We start from the raw sequence: 21,112 nt of genomic DNA on the forward strand, positions 1-21,112 counted from the left end.
GGAATACAGCCGACGATTTTTCGTATATGCAGTAATATGCTCAGCCTTCTCCCAAAATAACCAATAGCGTTGACCTTACCCACCAATCAGTAAAGCCTATTATAATAACCTGGGTATGAGACATTAGGAATTATTTGCTAGCCTCTTAACCACAGGGTTAATGGGCTCCAATAACTATTCAAGACACATTGTATGTAAGGGAAAAACTGTGCATTATGAGATATGGGTTCAAGTGGGGGAAATGTTCACTCCGTGAACAAAAAAAAGTTACATATCCACTGGTAGAAGTTTGAAAGCTTTAGAAATACGGGAGACTATTAGTCTTCATGTGATCTTGTACTTACATGCGCCCCGATCCCTCCAAGACCAGTGAACTCATCGGCTCCATCGTCAGCTCCACCAGACCAGTTTATGTCATGGTAATAGAATATACTAGCTGAACGATTCTGGTCATCCTTCGTAAGAATCACTTGAAATGTGTTTGTCTATACAGAATTATCAATACAATAAACATAATAATTTAGTTGCTCATGTAAGCTTGGTCTATACAGTATAAATGCAAAGGTGTGTTTTCCCCCTTACCCCACCCCCCTTTACTTTCGATAATTCCAACAACGAGGATATCGCGCACAACGCGGACCTAGACATGCGTCCTCCAAACGGAAGTATTTGGGAAGCGTTAAAAAACGAGGTCATGTACCCTACTTCCTCGTCAATAGCGATGACTTGTTCAATTTTACAGACTTTTTGAGAACTTGCCACTGACAACACACCAATAAACAGAGGACTTTCAGATTTCAAAAGTTATCGTTTCAGGTCTTCGGACATATAAATAGTAAAGGAGGGGATTGGTTGCTGAGTTTGTATTCGGTTTCAATAGTTTCCTCTTCATAATAACTATAATATGAAGTGGTGGCTCTGAAAAGTGTCGTTATACCGTAATTAGCGCCGCGGCTCATTTTCGGGACATCTGTAAACTGTACACTCATTATTACATTTGCATCAATGTTTCCAATAAACTTGGCGTCTTATGCCTGTAAGTATGCTGTCGCTCTAGTTGACTCAATTTATATGGTGTATCTTGCGTATTGCAGGTCTGAAGTATTATATATTTTCCCACCGACCCACCCACCCCAAAAATCCCCCTGGAGGGCAAGCAAACATTATTTTCTTGGCCTAAGCAGACGTCGTATAATCATTATTATTGAACATAACATGTGGGTGTAGTCCATATTAAAACTAAGAAATTACCACATCATATCCAACATCGGAGCCCCAGAATCCAACTGAAGCAAAGGTACCCACACTCATCCATGTTGTATTGACATTGCAGAACACATTGCAGAGAAGATCGTCGACCCTCTGGAACTGTTTCTCCGTGATCTCATCGCCACCATCACGTGACACCTGGCGGTTGAACACTGCACCGGCGACGTATTCCGTGTCCATATCAGACCAAAAGGGAGCGACGACGCTCATATTGATCGGGAATGCATCCTCTCTGAAGTCATCTATTCCGCTCGCGAAGGAGATGACTCCATTATAACCGAACTGCGATAAAAAAAAAATCACTGATTACTGACACTTGACATCATTTTTATCAACAAAGGCGAGGGACTGGTCTATCGATATGCTTGAGCGAACCGATACACTGTTCAATGGCTTTCTGTAGTATATGAAATGTGACGGCAAAGAACAATGGGAATTGCCATAATTCGCGCGCATACTGCCATACGTAGCCGGGCAATGACGTCAAATGTCAAGTGGTCTATAAAAAGGAACTATCTGTGATCTCCTCGATCGAATACATATAAAACTATTTGATATTTCAGGGGTAGCTTAAAGGTGAATATGTCTATAAAAGTTTTAACAAAGAACGAAAGCAGCAAAGTTGAGAAATTGTGAAGCTTCATGTTCATTCAATAATATTCTAAACTTTTACTATTGTTACATGTTGGTAAGATGAGTTGCTTGTGGTCCCATCACCTGATTTTCTGATGAGTGAACTACCCGCAGAACACCGGTATTGACCTTAAACCCTAGCCCTAGTAACTGTGGTGGTATCGCGGTCTAAAGAAATTATGTGGCACAAAATGCAAACAGTGCACAGGGATTGATACGAGGCATGGAGTTACTGACAAAGGGAATGCACAAACACCCGGGGCAGTAGCATAGGCAACTTATATCACAATAAGTTTGGAGTAAGAAACTTGGGGCATTGACAAAAATGGCAAAAATACCCTTTGATTATCTGAAATACCATGAGGACCTGCATGAAGGAGGGACAAGAGTTATCCTCCTCCACCTCGGGCCCTCCCCACCACCACCACCACTTGGCTGGTTACGCCATTTGTCGTTAGTGCGACAAGCCTCTATTAAAGCCATAATGTGTGATTTGCTTCACACGGCGACGCCCTCAATTTTACTCGGATTTCTACTTTTTGCATAATTATAATGCCCAGTGGTGTACTAAAATACCACATAAAAGACTAAGCCTGAAGTGCTTTAATAAATTACAGTAAAATTTAACTTTTTATATTAAAACCGGGTCGACCCGGTTTTATTCAGAGTTCGTCGATCGACTGCTTGCTAACATCTCCCGTGGATGTCAGCTTATGTGTACACACGTCGAGCGCGATGCTCCGTGTAGTATACATGTTACGATCGGCGAGAGTAGTACACGCATTGTAGACACTGAATGAAATCGCAATTTTCTTCGTTATACCTCATTTGTTTGGCTCGAAATTAAAAGGGGATAATGTGATCAGTGAAAACAAACATTTTAATAGGAATCTATTCTTTATGCAAATCACACATTATTGCTTTAACTGAAGATGAAAAACAAAAATCATACTCACAAACAAATATTCATATGTTTCTTCGTAATAGGTGAAAGGTGGAATAGCAATGGGTCCTTCAAAATCATCCTCAACCCGTGGAATATCACTATCCCCAGCAGGTGCGCGGTACGGTAGAAGAAGAGCTACGTATAAAAAGTTTTAACACAAAACAAGAACAAGGTTAGATTTTTGATTGTCAAATCCAAAAATACTCACATAATTTAGACTTTCGCCATCTTGGCTGATGCCTTCTTCATAATGGCCACTGGGGATCCACTTTTCCCGCGAGATTGGTCGCTGCTTCCGGCGATTTTCGCATCCCTCGGTTGCTTAGTTCTTATGAGTGGATCGTATACGCAATCAAGAGAGTAACTGCCGATGTTCCCGGTTGACTGCTTTATTCCCCCGCCTTCTGATCCAAATTGCTTCTCTGATAAGTTTTGTTTGCTGGTTCCCATCTTTCTCGATTAGATTAGGCTCTTCCCAGTTGATGACATGATTTTCTATTGCAATGTGGTCGGTTATATTGTTAAGTTCGGTTGTTGACATAGTTCTACTCTTTCTGGTATATTTCCTATCAGCAACTTTTTCAGCGTCTTTCTGATGTTCTTTTAGTCTGCTCTAAACGGACATCCCGTCTCGCCAATGAGAATTGTACTCTATCTCGTACACTACCCCACTGGTCTTGATGGTATCGACTTCATCCTTCGGGTGTACAAGTAATCTTTTCAGCGTATTGGGTGGCTTCATGGCGACAGAAATCTTATGTTTTCGGAAGATCCTCTAAATTATGTGAGTATTTTTGGATTTGGCAATCAAAAATCTAACCTGATTTCTACAGATGTCAAATGCATTTATTTCAAAAACAAGAACCGTCTTTAAAAAAGACAACACCATGGATGAAGATCGTGTTTCATAATTTTGCATTGACAAGTACATGGAATGCTAGCCCAGTAGTATTACAATAAACCAGTGTTCGGTTACTGGTTATAGTCATATATATTTGCAGCTATAATGGCAGACACTTTAACCTTAGACATGTACAATAATTATTTTTTTACTGTAAATTACCGGAATCCCAGCTGTCGGTAACTTACTGATAAAAAACAAATAATACAGTAAAATACCATACCGTGGAATACCGTAAAATATGAAACAACAGAAAGGTTGCGATTTCCAAAATCAAAAGCATGCTGTATTAGACCTGGAAACTACTAGGTATAGAGTTTTGCCCTCTTGTAACTGGTAACCAGATATAATGTTGGTCTTTGTTCCAGCCGCCTTGTGCTCCTTCGTTACAAAGGAGCACAATCCAGCTTGAAACCGAGACGAGCAATATGTACGCACGTTTTGAACGCCGTATAAACGCACGGACCACGCAGAACATCTGTTACCTGTAAACGTACGTTTTTTTTTTCCTTTTAACATAAACGGTCGTATATTTAATTTACCTGTAAGTCTGCAGTTAGTTTTAACAGTGCACCGTGAAAATTTTCGTATCTTTACAAATTAAGGTAGCGCTATTATGAACCGCAAATTGTATCATAACCATACCCAATGGTTCATCGACATCAATTCAAAATACATAATAAGCAAAGTACTTACTGCAATTCTCCAATTCATCACTACGATCTACACAGTTCTCAACGGTGTCACAAACATATTTGCGAGGCATAATTTGCACTGCTGACGAAGTGTTACAAGTAAACACATCTGTAAAGTTAATTCAAGTCAAGTAAAAATAATATCAGCAACAGACTACTGTTTAGTGTTAGTACTCTTCATTCTGTCAAAATTTGACAACTTAGTGCCCATGACCAAAGTTGGAGTCACTTTCTGGAAAGCTGGATTGAATTTGGAAGCAGTTAATAATTATGACTTTATTCGATGATTACTTCCGGTTCACGATATGCATAGACTTATTCGACGTTCAGTTCCTTCCTAGACGTTCACTTCCGCTTTATGTCATCACGTTACGTCAAAAGGTCAGATGTCACGAGGTCATATGGTCATGAAGTGCAAGATATTCGAAAAGAATTTGGAAGTTAACGAGGTACTACAAGTTTTGAACATGCAAGAAGTGGGTTTACACAAACTGGTTTTCAAATACCGATCTATAATATTCTTGTCTTTTAGCTGCATCTACTCAGATTACCTCATGCACACACATACGTCAATATTATAATAATTATGAGACAACCGCATACGAAACAGCTCTTTTCAGAGCCATCATTTTGCAAATAGCCAATAAAAGTATACATACCTGGTTGAAACAGATCCCCAACTCTATCTATGGCCGTTATTTTTGCAAAGTAGCCTTGCAAGTGTACGTCTGAATCACTAGTAAATACCCAATCCACGTGATTCCCTGGCAACAGTAAACTAACCGGAGTCGGCCCAGACAATGCCAGACTTAATCCGGTGACGTCATCCGTCAGCGACAACATATCGAGGTTGATCTCGATGCTGAATCGTAGAAATTCGACATAAATTTGGTAAGATTGTGGCGCACTTATGTTAAAAGCGCAATTACTATCAGGCCCATAGTGTGTTCCATTTAGGTAGTTGGGAGTGCTTATGTAAACTGGAGAGTTGGGTGCGAGGTCTATTTGGACGGCTGCTACATCACAATCTGAAAATACAAATACTCGTATACTTGTACTGATTTTTACACTATCATTATTAAGTTGTGATTAGAGACACAAATTGTGGGTTCCAAAGAAGCTTATTGAATTTACTATATTAGGTAGTGACGTAGCGTGAGTCGTTCGATCGGGTGCCTGGTAAGGCCCAGGTGGTGGCCGCATTGCATTCTCTAAATTCAGTAAATTTTCATCGTCAACCGTGTAATTGAATGGGATTATTTTGAAATTTTAAAACGCTTGAAATATCACAAACAAATAGGCCTATGTTGATGAATAATATAAATACAAGCTAAAACCGTTGGGGTTCGATAACGAACCCCACAAAACTAACCGAGTATATGGAAAATGCCATACGGCCGAGCGGTTTCACCGGCTCGATCATGTCATCCGCCGCCTGGTTAGGCCTAATGAAACCGAGACAGAACCCGGTCGTTTTTCGGCTATTTTCAAAATTGTAACTTTTATGAAAAAAAATTGCCCAGTGCCCTCATGAGGCTACGCGGCGGCACTGTCCTTCTGATGTTTTTAATTACGTCATCTCAACATCTGGTCGGAAATTTTTCCATGATTGAGGTCCCTTACTCCATCCTCCTTTTTAGCATGTTTAGCAATGCAGTGCTGTGCAATAATTATATGCCCTCCCTCTCAGTTTATCAAAAATTGCTTACCCTCCCCCTGTCGGCTCGCCAAAAATGTCCCCCCCCCCCCATTTTACCTTACCACCAGGGCTCATAATTATTTCCCACTGCCCCTTAATAATCTGGTTGACTAATTGTTTATATTGGGTGTCTTTGTAAATCAAATGTGGGATGTACGGAGTGCAGTGCGCCTCATACTCTTGATCTTTCCGATTTTTATATAAAGGGTGGTGTTGAGGATGTTTGGGGCAATGTTTTTCACAACTTTGCAAAATATCAGCCGATATGTGTTATACATACAATAATTGTAACCCATGGGGGCTATTTTCTGTAAAATTGTATAATTACTCTCAGGTTGCCATGGTAACGGAGTGGGCTAAACACAAAAACAAACGTAGCACAAGGTCTGATTAGCCATAGTCAAAGTAGCAAAATATAAACCTGAATATAAGCACGTTTTTGATTTGGTCAAAACGTTTTAATAACATTAAGATGTCTGGTTATCATGGTTATAAAGGTCATGGAAACATTTTTTGAAACGTTTTTGGATTGTCAAAATGGTATTGCAAAATAATTTGTGGCAAACATTTTTTCTAAATATTTTGACACCACTAAATGTTTTCTGAATGTTATTAAAACGTTTAATAACCTTTATATAACCCGACATTGAAACGTTTTCTATAAAGGTTTTATGTGTGCTGGGTACATATTTTTCTTATCACTGTGTAAAACGTTTAGAAAACAGCCAAACGGCTCCGATCATAATTGCGCTCATTTTACGCACAAATGTAACCCTACCAGCTACCAACTTACCTGAGTGATAGTAGGGTAGCCCGCACAACTTCGAAAGTAAAGGGGGGCAAGCCGAGAGGGGGGGCAAGCGATTTTTGTGCACACATTCATGGGGCGCCTTTTAAATAAAACGCTCTAAAAAGGCTTAGGAAAACATTACGGAAACGCTTAAATATGCAAATTTTCCTGCTCGCTGCGCTCGCAACTGGTAGGGCCTATAGACCATTTTAAGGTTTGTAATGGGATCCTAAAAATTTGGCATGCCCAAGGGGGGGGGGGGGCAAATAATTTTTGGCGGGCCGAGAGGGGGGGAACGCGATTTTTGAAAGGGCGAGAGGGCGGGGGCAAGGGATTTTGGCAAGCCGTTTGAAATTCCCCCAGGGGCTCATAATTATTGCACAGCCCCTTACATCAAAATAGGCATCGGACGTTAACACTGAATAAATTAAATAGGCCTAATCTCTTCCACATAGACAATTTAATACTACACCATGTATGTATCTTCTATAATGTGTTGTAAGGAAAAGAGATTAAAAGAGGCTATAAGGTCATCAAAGGTCAGGTTATAGGTTAATAGGTTCAGGTCAAATTCAGGCATCAATTTTGAATACATGTGATAGTCTGTGATATCATACATGGAAATGTGTGAGGTGGATATACTTAAATACCTTGGGATGTAAATGGTGAGTACAATTTAGATTGCCTAGTTGAGATGGATTGAGCAAATAAATATAAAATAGTTACCAAAATCACAAAAATGAAGCTTACGGAAAACTACCTAATATGGTGGTATAGGTGACAAAAATACAATCTTTTTCAACATTGCTGTAGTGTGGTTGTGGTAACCTGTTACCTATGGCTTAATTAAATTTCAGTGACATATAGTGGCGCAAGTTCAAAATACAAAATATAGCTCGACATTGAAAATAGAAGCATTTTAACCGGTTCGTTTTTTGATAGTTGTGGAGCACCAAGTTCATGAAGTCATAAAAGAAATCAGGGACCACTTATTGCCATTTTACATATCAACATTATTTTCCTAATGTGTTAGCAACACATATCCAAAATTTTAACGAAATCCGTTGATAGTAAGCTTTCCAAAATGAAGTGAATTTAAAACATCAGTGAGGTACCACTTTTTGGCTTATACCATTAGAAGCATGTGCGCGTCATTGATACTGATGCCACCAATTGAACGAGAAGATTTGCCCCTTCATTTTGCATACCACTTTGTCCAATAATTTCTTTTTCTCATTTCTTCACAAAATGCAAAAAAATGCAAAAAAAAATGCAATGGGTGTAGTACCCACTTAAAGTTCACACGACAATGTCGCTGTAGCCCTGGGCACTTCAACAAAATTTTGGACTGTGCAAAATAGGCAATATTTACTCAAAACGTACATCTGACTCATCAAAATAACTTTCATCTAAATTTAACACTAGCAGAATAGACATCAAATACGTAACTATTGTGTGCAAATTCGAAGCTACTCCCTATTCCAGAAAAATAGGCCTAGGCCTACAGCATTATTTTTTTTTTAATTGAAAAATATTATCCCGTTTAGCTAAATGAAACATAGCTAAATCCTCATCCTTCATATAGTTCTAACTGGCAATAAAATCATATTTTAAAAGTTTTACAATTTTGAGGGGAAATGGGCAATTTTGTATGAATTATTACAATTGTAGTCACACTATTGAAAGACTTGACAAAAGTCTAAGCATAGGCTAGGAATACTAAGAGTTCATAAGGGGTAGCACATTCAATATTTTGTGTTATCTTTGATAATTGATTATGAAAAAGTGTGTTTTCAAAAAATAAGAATACACAGGCTAACTTGAAATTAGTCTTTGTTCAAGTCTTTGGGGCTTTATTATCACAACATACGAAAAACGCCTTAAACACGTCTTAAAACGCTTTCAGTTTTTGGCCCTTATTATTACTAAAATTGACCAAATATTAAAATTTGACTTTCATTGGCAGTTAGAACTAACTAATGGATTAGGACTTCATTTGGCGAAGCAGGGTAGTATTTTTTTAATTCAAGAATATTAGTGCTGTGTTTTTCTGGAATAGGGATTAGAGTTCTGGAGTAAGTTAACTTCTAAAACATTTTAAAATTAAAAATATGTCTGAATTCCCTAAAATAAAAACAATAACAAGACAATCTCAGAATCACTTTATATAAAGGGAAGCGGTCGGGGCTAGCTGGAGATAATCTTTCTGAACAGAGTTGCATTTCCAATCTGACATTTTCTTGAGGGGCGGGGACGTTCAACTGTATTTTTATTATTATTATTATTATTACTTGGCTAAGCCTTCATCATGATTTTCTCTGTTTTGATGATACGACGATGCCTTCATCATTTTCGTACGATTGCTCTATTTATGCCAACCCCAATCTTGATAAACGTGTAGGCCTAAGCAAATGAAAAAAGAAACAACCACAGCTTACCATCATAAGGAACCTCCTCGGTTTGTGTTCTACCTTCTCCAATGAGCACACATAGCAAAACAAGGACGATATGGTTGCGTAAGAGAATCATGTTATTCCATTAGTGGCCACACCGCTGGACTAAAAACACGATGAAATATTTCCAAATTAATCCATGAGTTCACTTTAATGTTGATGTTTGCAAACTATGCCGTTGGTATAGATGCTAAACCAGATCAGAGACTGTAGTTTATGTAGTTCAATCATAAATTCATAAATATTAAACAAACAGTTTTGTTTGTAACATATTTTTATGTTGAAAACTGTACAGGAGATCGAGAGTGACTATTCATCTTCGGGGGAGCCACTCTTATTGATGTAAGTGCGCGGCGTCTTGGACTGTTATTACATGGTCTGTTGGGTCGAGGTTTGTGATGAAACTGAGCATGGCCTGAGAGAATTCAACTTGCAAACAGTCGCAGTGACTTTAAAGTGATTTTTGTTCGTTCTAGTACTAAAAATAGTATAAGGCTGAGTAAATATAAAAACATGTTTCTCGTCCGGGTTTTCAAAAAAAAAAAAAAAAAAAAAAAAGAAGGACGATGGGCTTTTTATTTTTTTTATTGAAAATAGGTGTGATTACCCATTATTAGTACTTGTTTTTAATATATTAAATAATGCCTGAAAAAAAATGCCTTTTTTATTTTATTCTTCTGGTAGGTATGCCCCCTCTAATGATAACACGCAGAACCTGGGTTATGTATATTAGCAAGGCTATAGAAATGATCTCAAAGGCCAAGATAGTTTTTCCACTCACCGCCTTACCAACCAAAGCAATAAACAGATAAAGAAGCAAACAAGAAACATAAGCGGCAAGTTAACAAACAAAAATGTATTTAAAAAAAACCCTTTTAAAGCATCTCACGGGGGGGTAATATATAGCCTAATGGTTCACTTGGCCCACGTATGTCTAATGATACGTCCCCCGGAAATATATTTAGAGAGAAACTGGACTACAGATGATTTGCTTTTAGCATCGGCTGAGAGAACATTGATAAAAGCAGACTCATGAATTATCTTATTTGATTTCGCCTCACTTGACTAGTTTTTATATTGTTGTCTTCAATGTACTTTATTTTCAAGGTAATCCGATGCCTTTATTATAATAAGCATAGCATACGATATAATAATAAATAGTGATTTTCTCGGTTTTGGAGAATTAGTTATATCAAGGGGGTGACACTAAATTCACGGTTGTTCTATTAGCAACGCAAAATCTATGAAAAATTCAGCTGGTTTACTAGCTAGAAAGTGAGGCCAGTTATCGATCCGTTATAGCTCGTTATGAATAATTCATGTTCGACCCCTTGGATCATGTTAATTGAGTTTGGCAAATAACAACGTTGTTAGTTGTGCGAACTTTGCCTGTGCAATGAGAGTATAGCGCGCCCCCAATACATCTGGGCACAAACCAGGCGAAAACGATCCAGTTTAATGAAATGGCGGACGGGTATTCCCATCAGGCACCAGTGATATGTTTTTTCAAAGAAAGTCTACTAATTTGATATGAAATGACATTTTGCAATAGCAAAGTCAAAATTAGGACTTGCTGTCAATAATATGAAGGAAATGTGTGACAGAGGCAAGGTGGGAAATACAAGTAGTATTTAAGTTATAATAACCTTTGATACCCGACCTGACCTTCCATCATGGCGCCTTATTCGTCTTATGTATTTCTATTATGCTCTCAAGTAAAATAAAATACCAATCTGCACTGAGCAGACAATGTTACTTGGCTCCCAGCATGAATTATTGATTTTATACGGAGGTAAAGAAATGCACAGTGTATGTGCATGATGTGCAAGCATACTCCAAATATTTATGGTAAATCTGAATAGTGGTCACATGTTGACATATCACGTGTTCGGGAAATCACGTGGCAACATTTTAAGATTTCAGGCTTGTTTACTAGTAAATTGCCATTTGTACTCTTTAGGGACCGTTCACAAACACTTGTAAGGGGGGGCCTGATGCAAAAAAATTTTATCGCGAAAATTTTTCGGGCCCCCCTTTACAGACCTCGAATATTTCAGGCCCCCCCCCCTTTCTGACATGAAAATTATCGCTCAACCCCATAGAAAAGCATATAAACTCAATTTTCCCAGAAAAAATTGTGGCCATTTTTTTCAGGGCCCCCCTTAGAAGGGTCAAACATTTTCAGCCCCCTTTTTGCATCAGGCCCCCCTTACAAGTGTTTGTGAACGGTCCCTTATTATTTATCTTTGTTAATTAACATATATTTTAAATGCTGATAAATCGTGGTTGGCTGCCCATGATATCTGTTAAATTCAATGTTTTATGAATATAATTCTACCACGCAGAGGGGGTCACGCAGCAGAATTTCACATCACCTGACTTGTACCAACTGGTACACGAAATATACTAGCTTATTACCTATACAGAAAGGTGATTATCAGCCTTCACTCAGCAAATTGACATGCCCGGCATATGCAGCCATTCTCCGTCTGGATAACATGACTGTCGCCCTCAATACGTCTGGGCACAAATTTAAATAACAATACGCTATTTACATATCAATGCGGCCTCATGCTAATTAAAGCTGCCCCATCCAGGAGTTCATCTATGGTTATATGTAGGCCTACGAAAAAATCGGTATGCTATATGCATACTTTCAGCATCGAGATACTTTCAGTTTAGGGTTGGCCTTATTTAGAAAACAAGAAAATCTTCAAAAAGGAATGTCCGCGCTTGGGCACCAAACACGATAATAGACCTGTTCTTTATCCGAAGTGAAGGTGTGGATCACCAAAATCAGTATTTAAACAACTCGCCTTTTTTATGTTCTCTTGACTCAGTCATGTAAATTGTGTTGCTACAAATCTTGGTAAAAATGTCTTAGAACACTTTCGGATCAAGAACAAAAAACTGTCACCTCCCCCGTGCATTGAAATTCAAATGTCTGCAGCAAATTTCCAATTAAGTGTTCACTTTAGATTGATGGTAGAGAGGAAGGGTAAATCATGGGTTTTGGATGTCCTGTTTATTCCTTTTTAGTGCAGTAAATTTTTGGCCCATTTTTTAAAAAAATATCAATTTTTTAAAAACTAGGACCCGTTTTTTATTTTTTTGAATTTGGACCAACTTTGAGAACTTTGAAAAAATGCTCAATTTTCAAAAAAAAATCATAAAAAAGCCTGATTTTAAATATTTTTTTGTGAAGTTGGTAAGAGAGGCCAATTTTAGCAGAGGAATAGCAAATGTAGAGCTGATCATTTTAGGCAATGGAGACATTTTATCAGCTCCCCCATTTAGCGGGGAAAGTCAGTGAACTTTGCAAAGAGAGCCAAGTTCTCTCAAACTACAAAAACCTATTGGATAGAGTTCCATATGAACCCCCACTCAATCTTGTTTTAACAAGTTTTAGAAATAATACAATATAATAAAATATTAATATTAAGGTATTTTAAGTTGTTTTAAACAAGTATTTAAGTTAACCTAAAAAGGAAATCTGTAAGAATTGTGGCACACACTGTCTTGATTGATTACATCGATCGACCAAAAGGAAAAAAAATTATAGGCCTGTATATAATTGAAAATAAAATAAAATAGAAACAGAAGAAACAGGAATAGGAATATAAAAATTGAAATTGAAATTGAAATTGAAATTGAAATTGAAATTGAAATTGAAATTGAAACTAAAATTAAAACTAAAATTGAAATCAAAATTAAAATTGAAATCAAGATTAAATAAAAAACAATATAAAGTAAAGTCAAATAAAATACAGTTAATTAAAGGAGGATTTTGTGATCCTAGCATCCTCTTTTTATGACATTTTTCAGTAGATATCCACGAAAAAAGCGTATTCCCAAAATTTCAGTTGATTCCGATTTTGCGTATGATTATGTGTATTACACTGCTCCATAGGCCACTGTTGTAATTTGTTCTGGTATGTAGCGTATAGAGGGTATTCATTACTCCGTCATTGGTGTGATTGCTCATGCATACAATTCCTCCACATAGGCTGTTTAGCTTATTCATGAAAGTGGCCTCTTGACATGATATAACAGTAACCTTTATGTCATTAGTGAGGCCCACTTACAATGTTCAACACAAAGTGAACAATGCTATAACTTGGAGGACAAACAAACGAACACCGCCAAATTCGACTGACGTGTGTACAACGTGGGAAGCTATGGGGAAATTGAACACTCGCTCTCTGATCATGCATGTGTTTATGGTTCGGGTAGCGGTTACTTAGCAACTCTCGTTCCGCTTGGGTTTATTGCATACACTCTATAGCCTATTTTATTGTACATCACATACGAAAATTTTATTTCATTCGGTTGACTGGTTGCGAAGAAATTAATGATTACATAATGCGCGCATCAATGCAGTTCATTCCAAGTTTGATCAGCAGGCGATTTTTCATACTCGCTCACCGCTTCCTAAAGTTTGTGTATCTCATTAAATTTAGTCCACACTATCTATTTGATAATCCGACGGTGTTATGTTTTTCATGCTTTCACTGAAGATAAATAACAGTTTGTCCGTTGATTTCTGCACTTGGAGGCTTGCCAACTTTAATTCTTTAGGTTGTGCAACTATGTTATATATATTTTAACTTTCCAAAGAACATTGTGCCAAGAATGACAATGATCAAGTACTTACAGTTTTACGTGTGATTTTCGATACCATGCAACATTAATGTTTTGCATTACAATTTCTTTGAAATATTCCAAAAACGTTAATGTGTGTGAGAAATGTTTTTAAGCCAGCTGGATTTTTACAATAATTCTTTATGCAACATTAATATCAACATTAACGAAAAAATGATATTTACAAGTACAGAGCATCATCTTACATGCAAGCTTTCATATTCAATATCGTGCAGGTTTTCAAATTTGAACAAACCCTAATTAGATTTTTGAAAGAAACCGATTGTTTAAAAAGAAAGAAAAGGATTTCACCGAACAAAATATGAAGCCCAATGACAGTGTTAACCACTAGTGCGCATTGTGTTGAATGATCTCTCTTTCAAACTTGGAATGAAGTGAATTGAGGCATGCGTTATGTAAACACTCATTTCTTCGCAATCAGTCAACCAATTCCAGTAAAATTAGCGTATAAGATGCAGAATAAGATGGGCTACACGCTGATTATTAGATTTTTGGATTCTGATCTCCATTTCTCGACTTACGTCCAAATTCATTCGCCCGGTATTTTTTTATGGGACACCCTGTATAAATGGGTACCGGTATTCTTAAATGCTGGGAAGGTAACAGACTCGCTGTGGAGGAGGTGTAGCGATCATTATAGCAACATTATATGGAGGAGTCTGGCCCAATCGCCAATGAAAGAGAGATGGGCACTCCGATCACTGTTTATACAGGATCGTCTCCTTTACTTTTACCTTTACCTTTTTTTGCTGATAAGCGTATTGATGAAGTAGCTATCTAATTCGCTACTTGCACGGTTCCGCCATTATGCACTATGTGCGGGAGAGCCTCGAACTGGCAGCATACATGAAAGGAAGAATTATGTAACCTTACACAGAACGTTATGACTAGTTCAATTCCCATTCATGTATGCTGCCAGTTCGAGGCTCTCCCGCACATAGTGCATAATGGCGGAACCGTGCAAGTAGCGAATGCAGATAGAAGATACCAGTATTGATGAAATAGCTATAAGGGTAGGCCTAATTGATAAGGCGACGATCTACTGGTATTGATGAATTAGCTATATACGAGTATTGATGAAGTAGCTATCTACTGTTGATAAGGGTATAATTATTGATGAAGTAGTTTACTGCTGCTGATAAGGGTATTGATAAAATAGCTATCTCCTGCTCTTCTGCTGCTGATAAGGGTAGGCCTAATCTTAAAGCAGTAAAGCAGTAGTTTTCTACTGCTGATATCAGTATTGATGAAGTAGCTTTATAATGCTGATATATGTATTGATGAAGTAGCTATCTACTGCCGATAAAGGCATTGATAAAGTAGCTATCTACTGCTGATAAGGGTATTGATGAAGTAGCTATCTAATGCAGATATCAGTATTGATGAAGTAGCTATATGGTGCTGATATATGGAGTGATGAATTAGCTATCTGCTGCTGATAAGTATTGATGAAGTAGCTCTCTAACTGCTGATAAGGGTATTGATGAAGTATGTATCTACTGCTGATAAGGGTATAGATGAAGTAGCTATCTACTGCTGATAAGGGTATAGATGAAGTACCTATCTACTGTTGATAAGGGTATTGCTGAAGTAGCTATCTACTGCTGATAAAGGTATTGATAAAGCAGCTATCTGCTACTGATTAGAATATTGAAGAAGTGGCTATACTCCTGATAAGGGTATATTGATGATGTAACTCTCTAACTGCTGATAGGGTATTGATGAAGTAGCTATCTACTGCTGATAAGGGTATTGATGAAATAGCTCTCTAACTGCTGATAATGGTATTGATGAAGTAGCTATCTACTGCAAATAAAGGCAATGATGAAGCTGCTATCTGCTGCTAATAAGTATTGATGAAGTAGCTATCTACAGCTGATAAGAATATTGATGAAGTAGCTATACTCCTGATAAGGGTATTGATGAAGTAACTATCTACTGCTGATAAGGGTATTGCTGAAGTAGCTATCTTCTGCTGATAAAGGTATTGATGAAGCAGCTGTCTGCTACTAATAAGTATTGATGAAGTAGCTATCTACTGCTGATAAGAATATTGTATTGATGAAGTAGCCATACTCCTGATATGGGTATTCATACTGCAGTTACTGTCCGTTTTCCTATACACAATACACAGTGCTCTTTCCCATTGACGCGTGACCTCTACAAATAGCCCTACGTTAAAAGTATGGGGATATGACTAGTTAACGTCGCTGTGTGAAAAATAACCGGCCAATATTAAAAGTACTCTTCTAAAGTTCTAGAAAATATAGTTTTTAACATGTCCTAAATTTTTAGCTAATTTAGATGTTTGGAAATATTCGTACTTTGGTGTTTTAGTTAATGTTATAGGTAATAGTACATTGCCTAGTTAACGTCGCTGTGTGAAAAATAACCGGCCAATATTAAAAGTACTCTTCTAAAATTCTAGACAATATAGTTTTGTAACATGTCCTAAATTTTTAGCTAATTTAGGTGTTTAGAGAGGGTCGTACTTTTGTGTTTTAGGAAGGATATGTAAACGACAGATAACACCAAAAATATGAAGAAATTATTTCCAAACCGTGTTAAGTCAACAATCATTATGTTGCTTATTTTCAAGAATGCTGGTTTACAAAAAGCACGCCATTGTCTCATTTCGTGAACAAAAGTACACATACCATTGTTTCCTTTCGTTTCCTTTATAATCGGTTACCCAACTAAAGCTATAATACAAACTTTATTGCGATATCGCACATGAAAACAGTCACATGTGCACAGCCAGAGAAGATCCGATTTAATCAGTTGAGCTGTTTCAATGAGTGTTATCTTGGTTTAATAGCTTTTAATGGGGTTAAGTCCTGCAAAGGTCGAGATGAATTCTACTGTAGACATGACTGCATCATGTGATGAAGTAAGTCTCTAACGGCTGATAAGCGTATTGATGAAGTAGCTATCTACTGCTGATAAGGGTATTGATGAAGTAGCTCTCTAACTGCTGATAAGGGTATTGATGAAGTAGCTGCTGCTAATAAGTATTGATGAAGTAGCTATCTACTGCTGATAAGGTAGGTATTGATGAAGTGGCTATCTATTGCTGATAAAGGCATTGATGAAGTAGCTCTCTAACTGCTGATAAGGGTATTGATGAAGTAGCTATCTACTGCTGATAAAGGTATTGATGAAGTAGCTCTCTAACTGCTGATAAAGGTATTGATGAAGTAGCTATCTACTGCTGATAAGGGTATTGTTGAAGTAGCTATTAACTGCTGATAGGAGTATTGATGAAGTAGCTCTCTAACTGCTGATAAGGGTATTGCTGAAGTAGCTATCTACTGCTGATAAAGGTATTGATAAAGCAGCTATCTGCTACTGATTAGAATATTGAAGAAGTGGCTATACTCCTGATAAGGGTATATTGATGATGTAACTCTCTAACTGCTGATAGGGGTATTGATGAAGTAGCTATCTACTGCTGATAAGGGTATTGATGAAATAGCTCTCTAACTGCTGATAATGGTATTGATGAAGTAGCTATCTACTGCAAATAAAGGCAATGATGAAGCTGCTATCTGCTGCTAATAAGTATTGATGAAGTAGCTATCTACAGCTGATAAGAATATTGATGAAGTAGCTATACTCCTGATAAGGGTATTGATGAAGTAACTATCTACTGCTGATAAGGGTATTGCTGAAGTAGCTATCTTCTGCTGATAAAGGTATTGATGAAGCAGCTGTCTGCTACTAATAAGTATTGATGAAGTAGCTATCTACTGCTGATAAGAATATTGTATTGATGAAGTAGCCATACTCCTGATATGGGTATTCATACTGCAGTTACTGTCCGTTTTCCTATACACAATACACAGTGCTCTTTCCCATTGACGCGTGACCTCTACAAATAGCCCTACGTTAAAAGTATGGGGATATGACTAGTTAACGTCGCTGTGTGAAAAATAACCGGCCAATATTAAAAGTACTCTTCTAAAGTTCTAGAAAATATAGTTTTTAACATGTCCTAAATTTTAGCTAATTTAGATGTTTGGAAATATTCGTACTTTGGTGTTTTAGTTAATGTTATAGGTAATAGTACATTGCCTAGTTAACGTCGCTGTGTGAAAAATAACCGGCCAATATTAAAAGTACTCTTCTAAAATTCTAGACAATATAGTTTTGTAACATGTCCTAAATTTTTAGCTAATTTAGTTGTTTGGAGAGGGTCGTACTTTTGTGTTTTAGGAAGGATATGTAAACGACAGATAACACCAAAAATATGAAGAAATTATTTCCAAACCGTGTTAAGTCAACAATCATTATGTTGCTTATTTTCAAGAATGCTGGTTTACAAAAAGCACGCCATTGTCTCATTTCGTGAACAAAAGTACACATACCATTGTTTCCTTTCGTTTCCTTTATAATCGGTTACCCAACTGAAGCTATAATACAAACTTTATTGCGATATCGCACATGAAAACAGTCACATGTGCACAGCCAGAGAAGATCCGATTTAATCAGTTGAGCTGTTTCAATGAGTGTTATCTTGGTTTAATAGCTTTTAATGGGGTTAAGTCCTGCAAAGGTCGAGATGAATTCTACTGTAGACATGACTGCATCATGTGATGAAGTAAGTCTCTAACGGCTGATAAGCGTATTGATGAAGTAGCTATCTACTGCTGATAAGGGTATTGATGAAGTAGCTCTCTAACTGCTGATAAGGGTATTGATGAAGTAGCTGCTGCTAATAAGTATTGATGAAGTAGCTATCTACTGCTGATAAGGTAGGTATTGATGAAGTGGCTATCTATTGCTGATAAAGGCATTGATGAAGTAGCTCTCTAACTGCTGATAAGGGTATTGATGAAGTAGCTATCTACTGCTGATAAAGGTATTGATGAAGTAGCTCTCTAACTGCTGATAAAGGTATTGATGAAGTAGCTATCTACTGCTGATAAGGGTATTGTTGAAGTAGCTATTAACTGCTGATAGGAGTATTGATGAAGTAGCTCTCTAACTGCTGATAAGGGTATTGATCAAGTAGTTTTCTCCTGCTGATAAGGGTATTGATGAAGGAGCTATCTACTGCTGGTAAGAGTATTGATGAAGTTGCTATCTACTGCTGATAAGGGCATTGGTGAAGTAGCTATTTACTACTGATAAAGGGTATTGATGAAGTAGCTCTCTAACTGCTGATAAGGGTATTGATGACGTGGCTATCTACTGCTGATAAGGGTATTGATGAAGTATCTATTTACTGCTGATAAGGGTATTGATGAAGTAGCTCTCTAACTGCTGATAAGGGTATTGATCAAGTAGCTTTCTACTGCTGATAAGGGTATTGATGAAGGCACTATCTACTGCTGGCAACTGTATTGATGAAGTTGATATCTACTGCTGATAAGGGTATTGGTGAAGTAGCTATATACTGCTGATAAGGGTATTAATCAAGTAGCTCTCTAACTGCTGATAAGGGTATTTTTCAAGTAGCGTTCTACTGCTGATAGGGGTATTGACGAAGGAGCTATCTATTGCTGGTAAGGGGAATGGTGAAGTAGTTATCCACTGCTGATAAGGATATTGGTGATGTAGCTCTCTAACTACTGATAATGGTACTGATGAAGTTGCTACATACTGCTGATATAAGTTTATTGGTGACGCAGCTCTCTAACTGCTGATAAGGGTATTGATGAAGTAGCTATCTATTCCTGATAAAGGTTTTGTTGAAGTAGCTCTCTAACTACTGATGAAAGTATTGATGAAGTAGCTAGACTCCTGATATAGTCCAGGAGCAAGATCCCTCAGGGGGCCTAAATAAGGAGTTGGTTCATCCCCCACTACATACAAGGTTTGACACCATAAGTAGTTAGTATGGACCCTCTAGATTACTGCTAGGTAGGTAGTGGTCTCAAATTGTGGTATCACATTTTTTACAGGTCATTTTATATATGGACGTATATATAATCGCATAAAATCACAAAAAATAGGACAAAATTAAGAGGTAGGGGAGATATAAACTCCAAGAACTCAACTTTTACTTGTGATTTTGAATTCATTTTGGTATCAATATGTAGCTAAATGATTTTCCTAACTTTCTAGTATTATTTTTAAACAAAAACAGGTTTCATTTGAGCATATTTGGAAGTATATAGTCCATAAATGAGTGGTAATCTGAATTTTTTAAACCATATGTGTGAAGTTTGACATTGGCCTCAAATCTGACAACTATACCACTTTATATTTTCAAAATTGATTAAGTTTCCATTTTTATTTTTTTAATTTCAATTTTAATGTTTTATTTTGGTTTTAATGTTAAGCATATCAAGGCAAACATTAATGTAACAGTTCTAATCATTATATTATGTATGAGTTTGTTGGGGTGTCTGTGGAACGAGGTGTGTGGGGGTGCAGGGTGTACATAGGGTATGTGTGGGGGTGAGGGGTGGGTGTGTTTGTGTGTACATGTCACTACACTGCACCAACTTCCATTTGCAAAATCTGTTAAGTTTCCATTGATATAATATTTTGAATATTTATGTGTAGGACTACTAGGACGTGAGTAACCACTGGGAAAAAAGACAAAAAATGTAAAAAAAACGTAGAACAATATGACAATTGCATTTTTATAAAATTCTTAGCGATGAGAGGAACAATTTGAGATTACAACATTACAACATGATAGGATCATTTGTGAGTTTTAGAAAATATAGAAAAATTGAACCAATTCTAGTTTTATTATACCAAAACACATTCCACTGAAGCTCACTAATGTAGAAATTACAATACTCCAAACATGTGCCATGTACTATAACCCTCCTCAAATTGATCGGCAAGCAAACATACACACTCAATTTTGAAAACAAAAGTTGAGGTACAAAATGAGAACAATCAATTAGCTACACATTGATACCAAAATGAATTCATTTTCATCAGTAAAACTCAGTGATTTATATGTCCCCTACCCCTTAATATTGTCATATTTTACGCTGTTAGACATTGAATATTAACATTTTCATACATTTTATGTCTATCTACCTGACAACTAATGGCTTAATTGCTTTTAAAATAATACTAGAAAGTTAGAACTATCAATT

At 37.1% G+C, this 21,112-nt stretch overlaps 1 protein-coding gene across 1 annotated transcript in view; it reads right to left on the reverse strand.

Annotated features, from left to right (window-relative positions):
- Positions 1–9,678, reverse strand: part of LOC140139425 (uncharacterized) — a 32,514-nt gene extending 22,836 nt beyond the window's left edge. Inside the window, exons 1-6 of the mRNA XM_072161184.1 lie at positions 9,372–9,678; positions 5,104–5,472; positions 4,446–4,553; positions 2,859–2,983; positions 1,252–1,551; positions 345–485 (exon numbers count right to left, since the gene is read on the reverse strand). Coding sequence (XP_072017285.1) covers positions 345–485; positions 1,252–1,551; positions 2,859–2,983; positions 4,446–4,553; positions 5,104–5,472; positions 9,372–9,462 — 1,134 coding nt within the window. The 5' untranslated portion in view covers positions 9,463–9,678. The remainder of the gene's footprint in view (positions 1–344; positions 486–1,251; positions 1,552–2,858; positions 2,984–4,445; positions 4,554–5,103; positions 5,473–9,371) is intronic.
- Between the last annotated feature and the right edge of the window lie 11,434 nt (positions 9,679–21,112).

This window comes from Amphiura filiformis, chromosome 18 (assembly GCF_039555335.1).
Source record: "Amphiura filiformis chromosome 18, Afil_fr2py, whole genome shotgun sequence".
Lineage (NCBI taxonomy): Eukaryota > Metazoa > Echinodermata > Ophiuroidea > Amphilepidida > Amphiuridae > Amphiura > Amphiura filiformis.